Source organism: Erigeron canadensis, chromosome 8 (assembly GCF_010389155.1).
Source record: "Erigeron canadensis isolate Cc75 chromosome 8, C_canadensis_v1, whole genome shotgun sequence".
NCBI lineage: Eukaryota > Viridiplantae > Streptophyta > Magnoliopsida > Asterales > Asteraceae > Erigeron > Erigeron canadensis.
The window spans coordinates 2,076,166-2,090,729 of record NC_057768.1 but is presented as its reverse complement, the minus strand read 5'-3'; the positions used below and the strand labels follow the sequence as shown (position 1 = coordinate 2,090,729).

Below are 14,564 nucleotides of genomic sequence, written 5' to 3'. Positions count from 1 at the left end.
TGTGATTTAACAAAATTTTTAATCATTTCTTTTAAAATGAAATACAATGCTGAGATTCAATGGAGTGAGCTAATATACTTCCAACAGCAGTTAATATATGAAATATTAATCTAATGGTCATTATCATCATATCTTTTAAATAATAATATTACTATATTAAAATCATTATAGTTAATTATTTAAGTGAAAAATCAATTTTTTTTTTTTTTTTTTTTTGTTAAACTTACTGCTTTAAATTTTATTTTAAACAATTCTATCTATTTCTATGCAACAATATCTTGAATGATAAATCTAATATGTCTATATTTTTAGTCTTTGACCATACATTCTGTTTGACCTCTATTTTTGATATGGGCCAACCAAATTGAAATATTATCTACACAACTTAGAGCATTCATAATGGTGGGTTGATCAAAAGCTTTTTTTTATGTTAATAAGTCATTGAAAAGCTTATTACCATTGGAAAAGATTTTTTTTTTTTTATCAAAAGGTTGAGAATCCTCAACCTATTTGATGAAAGAAATTTTTTCAAAAACAGTCACACCAACTTATAAATACATTATATTAATATGACTTTATCTAACATTCTTAATTTAATATTATAAATTGGTGGTATGGAAATAATAAAAAGTCATTAATAGGTTGATGCAATTAGAGATACCCTTATACCATACTATATAGATTATAGAGGTGTTGAAAATAACCAAACCCAAGCAATCCGACCCAACCCAAATGGGTTTGGATGAAATGGGTTGGGTTATTTGGTTTGTGGGTCATCGTTTGGGTCAACCTGAATAACCCAAAGCTTAATTAGTTTGGGTTGCGGATGAAAATTTTATAATTTGGGTCAACCCGAATAACCAAATAAAATGCGTTTATATATACACACAATAATATAACACATTAAATTTATTTAAAGTATATATTATTTGAATATTAAATTTTGATTTATAAACAAAATCAAGATTGTGCAAAGTTAAATAATAATAAATGTTTAAAAATACACTAATAAAAGATAATAACAATATGAATATAAGAAGAGTCATATATTGTCAAATTTTGTTTATTTAATATCAGTAGTTTTTATATTTTTATATAGTTTATAATTTTTTTTTTGTTTTGTCTATGACTTTTATTCTAATAATACAATCATCTTTTCATGCAAGAATTCCAAAAACGCACAAACTTAATCAGTATAAGTATCCCTGTTATTCAAGTTTTCGAAATTAAAATTAGATTGTTGCAATGTTCCGTAACTAATGCACGTAAAGTCAATCACATGTTATTTAGGTTACCCAAAACCTGATCCAAAGAACCCGAACCCGAACAACCCAAACCCGAATAACCCAAATCTTATTCGGTTTGGGTTACGGTTTAATTTATAATTCTTCGAAACCCGAATAACCCGAACCAAATAACCCGAAACCCATTTAACCCGACCCATCAATACCTATAGAATCAATCCCATCATGACTATTTTCACTTTCATAATCTACATGTTTAAGGGTAAAGTTACACTTAAATTAGTATGGATTGATTTGGTGTAAAAAATGATAATGAAATGTTTAGACTTGTTGGTGGTTCCCAATTGGTGTGAAGTATCACAGTTGCTTCACGCCACCAAGTGTATTTGAGAGGTGTTTGTGTGTGTTTTTCATTGGTCTCTTAGAGAGATTTATTGGGGGTATTTATAGGGCTCAAAGGAAGGGTCCAGAAGTTGGTCCCCTTTAGCATGACGTCTATTAGTCAGAGGCCTTTATTCGGCGTGTCTTGTAGCATAACAAACTTCGTCGTATTGTCGAGTGTAGACAAAAGGTCTGTGCTTAGTCCTTTAGACATACGTCATTCGTAGTACAAAACACCTTGGCGATTCCTTAGCCTTATCATAGTGTTTTGAGATGTTCCTGGTAATATGTCCGGACCTTATTTGGTGGATTAGGCTCCGGCCTAAATATTAGATGTAGCCTTTAACTTCCAGCCTTAAAGGAGGGTACATCATCCGTAGATGTAGCCTTTAAATTGCAGCCTTAAAGGAGGGTACATCATCACTACATAACTCATACCATACCATATTACCAACCATGTACCATCAACCCTCATCATGACCATTTTCATTTGTCTTCAATCTTTGTTGCTTTGTACAATAATTTCTCTAAACTGTACAGCTTTAGTGCTTTATATAGTAACTACACCTGTTCATTATTTTTGGTCAATACTTGTAAAAGTTGTAAATCATATAGCTGAAGTAAAAAAAATATTATAAAACACGAGTAAATATTAGGTAACAATATGCAATATGCTTTGATATTTTGTAGAAAGTATTTAACACAACATGGATAATCAAATTTTCAAGCAGTAATAAACACAACAAGAAGATTTGATTTTTCTTTTCATACACTTTCATGAGTTCATTTTTATATAAGTAAAGAAATACAAATAAAATTGTAATGTATCATAGTTATATGTAAGTTTATATTAAAAATGTATAATCATCTTAAAATAATTAACATGCTCTACAAGATCATGACAATAAATATAAAATTACATTAAAATAAAAACAATGAAAAACACATTTATAAGAATATATGTAAGAAAACAATGGAAAACACATAAAATTCTAAAATGAAATTGTACCACGAGACATCAAAATTACCATATTGCGAGTATAATCGAGGGAACTTATAATCGAGGGAACTTGTTTTTTATGCCATGATGTCTTGAGAATAAAATAGTTATTAATCACTATTTTCTTTTATTCAACCTATAAAAAGAGAAATTTTTTTTTAAAATGAGTTCATTTTCCTTTTCTTTTTTAACTTTGGGAACAAATTTTTTGGTTTCAAGGTCTATATGTGTGTGTAATATGGAAATTAAAGAAATACATATGACTAAAAGGGGAAACAATAGGTAGTCAACTTTGTTCTTGTTGTCGGCAAAAACGGTGAAGTTCAGTGCATAGATCGTATTTTTTTATATGCAAAAGTAAATTTTGATAATTGAAATCAATTCATCATTTTTTTATATGCAAAAGTAAATTTTGATAATTGAAATCAATTCATCTAAACTGGAGCCCTTAAGTTAATTAAAAACCTGATAAGACAAAAATGCCCTTAAATAATCTTCCATGCTAAGCACCCTCTCACGTGATATACCAATTATGCCCTTCAAGCATTTTGTCTCTAGCAAAGTAAAACCCTATCAACGCCACCACCAGATTAGCTTCCCCACCACCGCCGCATTACGCGGGTACTATGCTCGTTGTTTGTAAAGAAAACCCTTAGACATCAACTTTATATAGCATTAGCTATAACTTATAAGCTAATTTTATAAAATACATGAAGAAAAACCACACAAAATCTAAAATGAATACCTTCTTAATCTCTATCTTCATTTCATATATGCTAATTTAGACTTTGAAAAAGGAAGAGTGCATATATCGTATTTTTTTTATATGCAAAAGTAAATTTTGAAAATTGAAATCATTCCATTGTTTGTAAAGGAAACCCTTAGACATCAACTTTATATAGCGTTAGCTATAACTTATAAGCTAATTTCATAAAATACATGAAGAAAAACCACACAAAATCTAAAATGAATACCTTCTTAATCTTCATCTTCATTTCATATATGCTAATTTAGACTTTGAAAAAGGAAGCAATATATTTATTTTTCTATGAAAAAGGAAAAGAAAAAGTAGCAGTAGAGTATATTAAAAAAATGGGAAATGCTTAAATACAACCCCTAAACGTGCATAAAAAATTTTGTACCTTCCATATTAAAAGTCCGCCCCCTGATTTTTATGATAAATGTACAAACAATTTATGCACCTTAAACACAGTACAGCCCTAAAGACTGTATTTAGCAAACCCTTAAAAAAATAAAGTGAGAAAGAGTACCAAAATTATGGATAAAAAAAAGGCTAGGGAATGTTATATTAAAAAAAGTTATAATGGAGGCAGCAGTTTCCAACTATTTTTGTCCACGTGGCATATATTGAAAATGGATACATTAAGCAAGAGAAATGATTTTCGTACCACAAATATTGATAAATCTACCACACAGTACAACTGTTAAAACATACCGTACAAACCATTAAAGCATACATGTGGTAAATTAGTTAATATATGTGGTACAAGAATCACTTCACTTAAGAAAAAGGGTCTTTTTATAATAGGTAGATTTCTTAACTTAACTTCACCATATAGTATGTCAGCACATCATCACTTTACTTGATCACGATTTTGAGCCATCATTAACTCATTTTAGCTATAATAAGTGTCCAAATCATATGAGAGACCTAGAAATGACTTATGCAAATAATAAAGAACTAAATTTATACAAATTTGACTTAAAATGTAAACAAGTAAATGATATTAGCCAACTAATCAATATGCAAAACATATATAATTTGACTAATATCACCAAGCTTTAACCAACCCGATTAATATTAAGTCAAAACTATATCGGACAAAAATATATATATATATATATAACCCTTTTTCTAAAACGTAGATAAACTTTACCACAGATGTTGATTCATACAGTATAATTAGGTATAGATGCAGCTATAACTTTAGAACTAAAAATAGAAATAATCGAAATAATCTGGTTCAGTGAATAAACCTCAAGAAACCCGGGATGAGGAGAGATTCGTAGACGGGAGGTTTGCGGCGCAATTTGTCCATGAGCTCGTCTAGCCTACAATCATATTGTAAAACATTTAACCATTATTAATGACAGTTATCTATATTATAGGTTAAAAAAAATTTAATTTATAAGATAAAACCCGTGAGAATTAAAAATTACAAGAAAAAACTAGCGGAGAAACGTAATGTATATAATATAGGGCTTACGATTTTTTCGGACGATCTCCAATAACGATATCCATTGTGAAAAAAGAAAAAGAAAGAAAGAAAAATAAAAGGAAAAGAAACAATCAAGAAATTAGAAACTGCTTGTGTCTATGGGAGTATAATATAGAACGATATGCATATTTGCAATCTTGGTCCACGCTTATTCAAAACTAGTTTTTGTGCTCGCACTTCGCGGCGGCAGGTCCTGATGTATGAACAGATAACGAAAATCGTATAAGTAGATTTTGTGTTATCATTTAATTATATTAATCATTTTTTAAGCTATTTAAATATATTTTGTGTTACCATTGGCAGATATCCATGCTCTTTAGTGATTTTCTTCCAAGAAACTAAGGGGGTGTTTGGTTCATGGAATTTTAAGGAATTCCATGAAATTAGAATCTAAATTCTATGTTTTACCTTGTTTGGTTGGAAAAATATGAAATTGGAATTCAAAACTTTCTTTCAATTCCTTAAAATAGAGAATTCGCAAATCCTTCCCTTAACCCATGGAATATTTTCAATTCGAATGGAATTGATACTGATACATTTTGACAAAAAAACCCCAAAACATACAAATCTTTCCTCCTTTGTATTTCAGCTGCAACTATCCTTCTTTGCTCAGCCACGACCACGCCACCAACCACCACCACAACTCCCTGCCGTCTTGACGCCACCGCTAGTAGTGATTAGCACCTCCCTGGAAGCCACCGCTGCTGTGCAGCCATCCTACCACCTACCTCTCTGTTGTTCCGCCACCAACCTCCCTACCACCATGACAGCCGCCGCCTACCACCATGGCAGCCACCACAGATGATTAGAAATTTTAACCGCTACCCACATGGTTATTGTGCTCTTTTATCATTTGATTTTGATTAATAAGGTTTGAAATTATTTAGAAAAGAATATTTAGAAAACAGAAGGAGATAAAAAAAGGGGATCTAGTAAAGATGGTGATGTTCTTGTTTGAAGAGAGAGAGGATAAAAAAAATAAAAGGATATTATTACTATGTGTTGGTAAAGTTGCAACGAAAAGATATGGTAAGTTGTATGTCTCATACTGTATATTTGTACGAAGTATAGACTTTGACATAAAAGTTCAAATACAGATAAATGTATGAAACTTGTACCTGTTAATCTATTACACAAACAGAATGTGCCCAATAAAAGTTCATTTAGACTCAGCGGAGCAAGGCGCTCTTTTTCAATTTTTATGCTTGGAAACGCCCTGAAAAGCCCCTTACATTGGACTTGGGGGCGTTATATGTCAGAAAATTTGGGGTGGCGTGAAGAAATTGAAGCCTTCACTTTGAAGAAGCAAAGAGACGTTGGAGATGTATCCCACTACTGAAAAGGCTATCTATCTATGTTTTTTAATGGGGATTATGACACTGGAATGTAACCAACTATGACTCAATGGTTATGTAATGTAGTGACCTTTCAAATTGGCTATCTGATGTAAGTACCTTTCATTTTTGTTCTTTTTGTGTATCGGTTGACCTGTTGTACCGGTAGCCGGTAACAATGTTAGATTTACTTTGGGATTATGGCACTAGAGAGTAACCAACTATGACTGAATGGTTATGTTATATAGTGATATTTAAAACTGGCTATCTAATGTAAGAACCTCTCATTTTTGTACTTTTCATGTACTGGTTGACCTGTTGTACGGTCATGGTTACGGTTGTGGGTTATAAACTCCGACGAAATGGATGGTGGATGGTCTTAGACTCTGACGAGGTTGTAATGGGTGCTCTCGGTCTCATTTTTTCTTCCATTCAAAAGGTGCGACCATCTCTCCACCGTCTCCACATCCAGACACGTGCCACCGCTGATTGCCACCAGTAAAACAAACAAATGACAACTGCCACCCAGACAAACACCATCGTCATTCTCTGTCAAAATCCCCCCTTTTACCCCATTGTAAACCAAAGTTGTTGGATCTTGATTATGGTGGGGATGGGATGGCCAGATCTTTATGGTTAACGATGATGGGGTGATCATAACACAATCCAATTTGGGGATTATGGTTTAAGTATGATTATTATTGAATCGTGTTCTGAAATCAATAAATGTATATATGCATCTAGTTATATCTAGTGTTAATTTATGTTCGGGATTGAAGTTAGACATTGAGTTACAGTTTCACATTTGCTCTCCGGAAAAAATTGTTGTTACGGAAGATAGTTCCGGAAATTAGCCGGAGAAGATGACCAGAGTATAAAGTTGTCGGAGTAACCCGGTAGGATACATCGAGTGAACAAAACAGAGAGGTTCTTACATCACTTTTAACACTTTCGTAGGTTACCACATTACATAACCATTCACTCATAGTTGGTTACACTCCGGTGCCTTAATCCCTATTATTTTTTACGTACAACGTGGCATTACCGCTTACAAATAGGATGTTACCCGGTAGGATACATTAAAAGAACAAAAATGAAAGGTACTTATGTCAGATAGCCAATTTGAAAGGTCACTACATTACATAACCATTGAGTCATAGTTGGTTACATTCCGGTGCCATAATCCCTTTTTAATATTTTGCTTTTTCACTTCAACCCCTTTTCTTTTCTTTTCTTTTCTTTTTGTACATAACCAGTCACCAACACTTTTATTTTTCTATCCATTTGTTTTTACAATTGTAGTTAACCCCTTTTCTTTGTATTTCACAACTATCTATCTATCTTACAAATTTTTGTATAGGTATATACATTTCGAAAACAGAATTTTTAAACTTAAAGATTTTTAACTTCTCAAATGATACCAACCCAGATTTATGTTTGTGGCCATATCCTTTGCTAGCACTACGTACTTCTTAGTTAGAGATATGGAATCTTGACTTTTTCAAGTAATGGGTTACAAATGACAATCACGTTAAATGATTTTTGACTTCTGGAAAGTGGTCTGTATAAACTGCATGGAATCTTGGTCTGTATAAACTGCATGGATTGGTTAGTTTCCATATGTTCTTTTATGCTATTGACTCACTATGAATGATATTCATGAACAAGTTTTGGATATTCCATATTCGGACATTTGATAGTGGTTATGGCTTTTGTCGCCAAAATACGAATAATAGTTTCCACTGCGTCTAACGTAGTTGGTTTTGGATATTTGGACATTTGAAGCTTAAAAACTTTGTTTTTGTGTATATCTTGTTCCAAGCTTAAAAATACAAAAGTTGGTTAAGTTGCAAAACATAGTTCCAAGCTTAAAAATATAAAGATAAAAGCTCAAGGGTAAAAATTTGTAAAAAACAAAGTTTTATTAAACAAAACATAAAACAAAAAATAAAAAATACAAGATTGGCCCACAAAAGGGCATTCTTTTGAGAAGCCTTGCTCCAAGATTAAATGAGAGGAAGCCCCTTGATGAGTGGATTGCCACTTGTCAAGAGATGCCCTATGAGGGGCTTCCTCATAAAGCCTTGCTCCTGTTAGTCTTAAAGAGGAAAATGTTCTGGCGTTTCCTTATATAAGCAAGTAAAAAACAAAATTGCACATTACCTCATTTTAAAATGAAACTTTGTATATAAAGAAATAGAGCAAAGCTATATATGAACACCCATATTTCACTGATGTCGAGTACCCACTAGCAAAAAAAGCGTGAAAACCATATTGTTCACAACGGCTGAAACCTTTGCAACTATTGATTATTCAAAAACACAAAAAGGGGAAGAAAAACTTATTTGAAAATTAAGAAAAGCTTTGATTGTTCATATACATAAGATCTAATAGTGTTATTAAAAAATCGATCAACAATCAAAGTACAAAACGAAAACGGGCCATTTAACCTTTACCATATTTAACATTTCACTCGGCAAATTCAAACACGTAAAAAAGTTCAAAAGAAAGTAAAATACCATTAGAGATTGGTGATGGCGGGGGGGGGGGGGGGGGTTCGAGATGGATCCCAAATCTGGGAAAACATACGACATTAAGAACAAAGATTTGATTTGCAATTCCAGAATATAAAAAATACAACATCAAAAGATAATGAAGGAAATCAAAAGAATACTCCCATACATCAAATCATCGCACTTCCATATAGAAAATCAAAATAAGACTCCGATTTTTAGAAAATAGCGGCGGTATCTGCAGAAGACAGCGGCGGTGGAGATGGAAGGCGGTGGTGATAGAGGGTGGTGGGTGGAGAGTGTGAGATACGTGTGTTTGTTGTCTAAGGTTTGGTAGAAGTGACGGAGATGTATGTGTGTATATGGTTTGGCAGAAGCCATGATGATAGGGGGTATGTAGGGTTTTGTTTTTTGGATAGGGGTATTTTGGGAAGGGAAAACTCTTAATTTATTCTCTTTATAAGGGAGTATTAGATAATAGAAACTATAATACGGTAAGACAAAAACAAATACGATTGAAATAACAAAGAATCAATGAAGGATGATATGTAATAATCAAAATAATACATTGATTAAATTAAATTAATAAAAAAGATTTAGTTTACCTTTAATTCACATAGATTGTGAATAGTCGGTGGTAGATGGTGGCTCGGTCGGCGGTGAATAGGCGGTGGTAGATGGTGGCTCAATCGGCGGTGACAACAAACCAAAAAAAAAAGAAAGAAATATAAATTATTAAAACCTTGAAATCGATATTAAAAAAGAATTAAAGAAGAATATAAATTATTGAAACCTTGAATAACAAAAAAAGAAGAGAACATATTACCATATTTCACCCATGGCTATGTGTGTTTTAGACGGCGGCGGTATATTAAGTTACATTGACGACTTTTTAATTTTTGTTTTTTTTCCCTTCTACCTGTGTATCTACACGTGTGTAGGATCATTGTTTTCAAATGTAAATTAGTAAATGAATATATGTACACAACAATGAAGGTCAAGTGCGGAGCCCGTTAATCCATGGCGGAGCCATGGTGGCCAAGAGTGGAGCCCGTCAGTCCATGGCGAAGCCATAGCGGCTAAGGGCGGAGCCCGTTAGGTAGATCACCCATCACCGATCACCCCATATGACCTATCACCCTCTATGATCTACCACATTATGACCTATCACCCCCACCAGCTTTGGTTTATGAATATCCCTAAGGGCGAAGCCCGCTCCGAATCATAATTTTTGTTCAACCTACACATGTGTAAGTTATGTGTTAGTATCAAAAAGGAAACGAAAATCAAAAAGTCGTCAACAGTATATCGAATTGGATCTCTAATGAAAGAGGACAAAATTTTAAGATTACCCATGCTTATTGTTTCGTCTAACGATTTACGGTTTGTGAGATAAAACATTTTGAATGATTTGGATGAATTTTCATATTTAATTGAAGAGAGAGAAAAAGAGAAAGAATGTGTGGTTCAGAATAGTTTTTGAGGTTTTTTTTTTTTTTTTTATAAGTTCTCAAAATAACTCATCCCAACATACATATACACATCTGCTAATATATACACATATAAATATATATCATCAAGATTCTGGTAATCAAAATTGAGATGAGAAAAAACTTGTCAAGGTTTTATGTACCTGAAACAAAAGATCTAAAAGAAACCCTAAAAAACCGATGGTCATGGGGGCTGACCTTTTTGATGGCGTTGATGGCGGCCGGAGAAAGGAGGAGGGAGGCGGTGGTTGATGGTCATGAAGAATCCGACGTTGGTGGCGATGGATGATAAAGAGGGGAGGGAAGCGTCAGAGCAGAAGAGAAGAGAGGGGGGAGGGAGGCGCCATTGTTTTTTTGTGGGTGGATGTGTGGGTTTTAGGTAGAAAGGGTAAGTTTGGAATTTTAAAGGTAAAGTGAGGGTATTATGGGGTAAAAAAGTAAGTTGAATGTCTTAAACTATTCTCTTTATAAGGGGTATTAGGTATTTTTTTTATTTTTTTTTTGAACGTTCGTGTCACAGGACGGCTAGCCGTTATATGAAAATGCAATGCAAAGATTGAAAATTTGGAATGGATTTCAAAAGACAAGAGGCTGAAAACTGGGCCATAAACCTAAGTCCAGCAAAACATAAAAAGTCCAAAAACTCATAGAGTATAGCGTTTTTAGGTCCAAATGATGGCAAAAACTCATAAATAAGGCGTGAATGATGACCAAAACATTGTATGCCTATGTGGCCATGTATATCATGGCTGGATGGTTTTGGTAAATCTAGTGCTCAAGAGTCAAGAGTACATTTTTATTATAAAGATCAAATTTGTTTTGGTAGAATGTATGTGAGAGGTTTTAGATATAGTTTACAGTCTCTACATGGCTAAGCAATCAACTTAAGTTCGATTAATTAATGGGATCGATGATTGTGGGTCTTCTTTGGTGTGACAAAAGCAGTTAAGAGGTTGTGTTGCCGACTATTAAGAGAGTTGGGCTAATCAAAGTCTGGTGGCCCTAAGGATCATGTGCATTTACTATTTGAAATTTGCATCAATTACAAGTTTCCGTTGTGACAAAAAGTAGAAGAAAAAAAAATAGAAATTTAGATTAATACGGATGGTATAATTGAGTAGTTTGTACTTTGCAGTTTATATTCTTAATGATAAAATCCTTAGAATGGTAAAGAGTAATTTAGTTTGATTGGAAATCATTTAGAATGTTAAGAGAATATGGAAGTAAGGTGCATCCATCTTATATGTCCACTTGAATTGTACCTTTAGTGATTAATCCATTCTCCAAAAGTCCAAAAAACAACTGATCAAAGTATTTAAGTCAGTTCACATAAACATTCTAAACAACGATAAAGATTTGCTAACAAAATCGCAAAAGCATTAACCAAAAAACTTCCAAAATCTCTACACGGTTCTGATCTTTTGAAAAATCAGATTGTATAGCTAAAATGAAGGTAAACTAAAAATTCCCAGTTTTTCTGGATGATGTATTGATGTCAAAATGTGAGCTATATGCAAAATCAAACAGACTTCATTTCGTTGTTTATTTGATTTTTACAATTTCGACTAGGAACTTGTGTAGGGCTTGAGGCTTGGAGAAAAACGGGCAGTGGTCAGCACCTTTAATACGGAAAATCTTTTCAACTGGACTTGCGTCTATCATCATCTGTTGAAGAGAGATGGGTATGGCATTGTCTTCAGGTGTTTCAATGTAGAATCGTCTGACAGACCCGTAGTTTGAATCTGAAAGTGAGAGCTTCTCGAGAACTGGGGCAAAGGGAATTGGCCTCATTGAAACACTTGCTAAAGCCACATCCTATGCCAATATTTCAAAACTGTATCAGTAAGCAATAAATGTGAAGGAAAAAAAAAAAAGATTTACTGGACTAGTTACCGGTTAATAAATGGGTTCATTTGGGATTTTACATATCTCAAACAAATCAAATGGGTCGAACCAGTTAAAACTTAAAAGTCACCCAATTATACAACCTTTTAAAAATTTTATACAAATATTTAGAGAAGAGAAAAGGTAATTATTAATGCCTTATTAGGACTCTGATTGAATAAAAGGTCCTTCAAAAGCGATTTGTCAAGATCTATTGCGGTAGGAGGCTTAGTGTTCCCAGCTGCGTACAAAAATGTTTGAGCTTGTCTCATTAGATCACTTGTATTCTCCTGAAATATTGTCATAAACCAACAATGGCATTTAAGATCTAGATACTTTAACTTGAGCCAAGTTTCAGTTAGTAACGACATGTGAGATTATATGTGGCAAACCTTGTCTGAGAACATATCGAGAGTGCTTTGCCCACTTTTCAGCATTGAAGCAGCGATGTAGATAGCTTTTGAAACTTTAGCTGGAAATAGCTCCATCGCATATGATACGCACACGCCACCAAAGTCATGGCCAACCAGAATCACCTACAAAGTCAAGAAGCGTATATGTTCTAGATCAGAAAAAATAAAACAAAACTATATCCAGTCTGTGAATATCATTTAAACGATAAATTTGTTGCAGTCTCGAGTAGTTATACCATCTAAATTTGCATAGCCACTAAAAGAATCTACAATGAAGCTTAATTTTGGTCTTAAAAAAGTTACTGAATGGTTCATCTGTCAACAAGAATGCAAGTACCCAGCCCATTCAGGTATTAAACCAACAAGAACAGAATACATGTTTTCGACTGTTATTATCATACATATCTCTAACAGTTTACAACATAAAAGCAATTTTCTTAGTCACAGCTTTCTATATGAAATTATGGCGGAAAACTAATTAAGCCCGGAAATATAATCAAAGAAATACAGAAGAGAAAAATGAAGTCTGCAATTGATAAAACGAAAACTAACCTTTTCTCCATCAGCAAGCTTTTCAAGAAAATCTGTGAGTGGCTTCACATATTGTGACAGACTTTTGACGCTATTTGCATCAAACCGATCAATTCCAGAAGCGGTTGAATCGATTGCAGTGACTTCAAATTTGCATTCTTGTAAAAGTGCTATTGTTTTATACCAACACCAGGCCCCAAAACCACCACCATGTATAAGGACAATATGACTTGTCTCTAATTCTTCATGGTTTACCTCCTGTTAAACAATATACAATATACATTCATTAAAAGTTTTTAAAAAATGCATAAATAAATTCAAAGTAACAGAGTAGATTTTCTTTAAAAAAAAAAAAAGATTTATGAAACTCAAAGCATTAAATAGTTTGTTAGTATTCTTTCAATGTCATCTAACTGAAAAAAAGTAACATGACTAGAAAAAGTTGTAGGAATTAATGTTTTTATTTTTCAAACTCTATAATTGATCATTCACACACATATGTAACAAAAATCATGTATGACAAAAGAAAAAAAAAATAAAAATAAAGAGAAGATAACAAACCAGATCAACAACAGGATTATCGATAAGAGAATTACGACGTCTAATAGTACTCGAACTCCTAGAATTTACGCCGACAGCAGACTGATGATAATTCCTAAGAGAAATTGATCTATCAAATGGCAAAACAAAATCACCACTATTATTTTGTTGTTGGTGTTGTTGAAACAAAATAGCAGCAGCAATGGCTTGTTCATGAAGAACACGATCGTCGAATTTAACAGACGACGAACGAACACGAGACCATCGATTCACAACAGAAGAACCACATTTGTTGCTGTTGTTGATTGAACCTGAAGAAGTAGAAGAAGTGGAATTATTTGAAATGCGTTTAGAATATATTCTTGTATCTCTTCTTCTTGTAGTTGTTCTTGTTGATTTTTTTGAAAAACATATTCCCATTTATAGAAAGTTATTTTTTATGTAATCAGAAAATGTGTATAGAGAGATTTTTGTGAAAATGGCTTTAATTGCAGATTTTGTAGTAGTAGTAGTAGAAGTAGAAGAAGCAGGTTTAACTAGTTTTGATATTTATGTTGTGTTTGCTGCATTTAACTAAGTCAAAGTATATTTATATACACATACACTCTCTCTCTTAAAGATCTATACTCCAAAAATATATAATAGGAAAATGCTAACTAAAAAAAATAATATTATGTATGAATATGAATATCTAAATATTTAGAAGGTTTATTTTTACAAAATTAAAAATGATTCGTAAAATCAAAGTCAAAAGAAAAAAATTTGTTAAATTTTAATTAACTAATTTTCATAAGAAAGGAGGATCATTTTTTTTTTCCGAACATTCAGTCGGTATATGATATCAAGGAAACCTCACTGTATAATGGTGAAGCCTTACACGTACCCTAGACAATGAGATGTTAACCATGGGTCGTTACAAGTATTCGGAGGAAAAACCCCAAGACTTATCATCTCTAAGGATCGAACTCAAGACTTTAGGTAAAAGCTGAGATGC

General features: G+C 32.9%; 1 protein-coding gene and 1 long non-coding RNA gene across 3 annotated transcripts; both read right to left on the bottom strand.

The window, feature by feature from the left end:
• Positions 1 to 1,455: 1,455 nt before the first annotated feature.
• On the bottom strand, positions 1,456 to 5,189 carry LOC122578988. The gene is made up of 3 exons (XR_006320571.1): positions 4,854 to 5,189; positions 4,624 to 4,698; positions 1,456 to 2,192 (listed from the first exon to the last, which is right to left on the bottom strand). It is a non-coding gene; the product is annotated as an uncharacterized LOC122578988 (long non-coding RNA).
• A 6,368-nt stretch (positions 5,190 to 11,557) lies between these two features.
• Positions 11,558 to 14,101, bottom strand: LOC122579081 (putative methylesterase 11, chloroplastic). Of its 2 annotated transcripts, XM_043751172.1 has the most exons (5): positions 13,592 to 14,099; positions 13,052 to 13,288; positions 12,479 to 12,622; positions 12,245 to 12,376; positions 11,558 to 12,017 (listed from the first exon to the last, which is right to left on the bottom strand). In XM_043751172.1, the coding sequence occupies exons 1-5, from the start codon at positions 13,988 to 13,990 to the stop codon at positions 11,745 to 11,747; spliced, it is 1,185 nt and encodes a 394-aa protein (XP_043607107.1). In that variant the 5' UTR covers positions 13,991 to 14,099; the 3' UTR covers positions 11,558 to 11,744. The 2 variants fall into 2 exon arrangements, with proteins under 2 accessions (XP_043607107.1, XP_043607108.1); XM_043751173.1 differs by lacking the exon at positions 12,245 to 12,376 and having other exon boundaries at positions 13,592 to 14,101.
• Between the last annotated feature and the right edge of the window lie 463 nt (positions 14,102 to 14,564).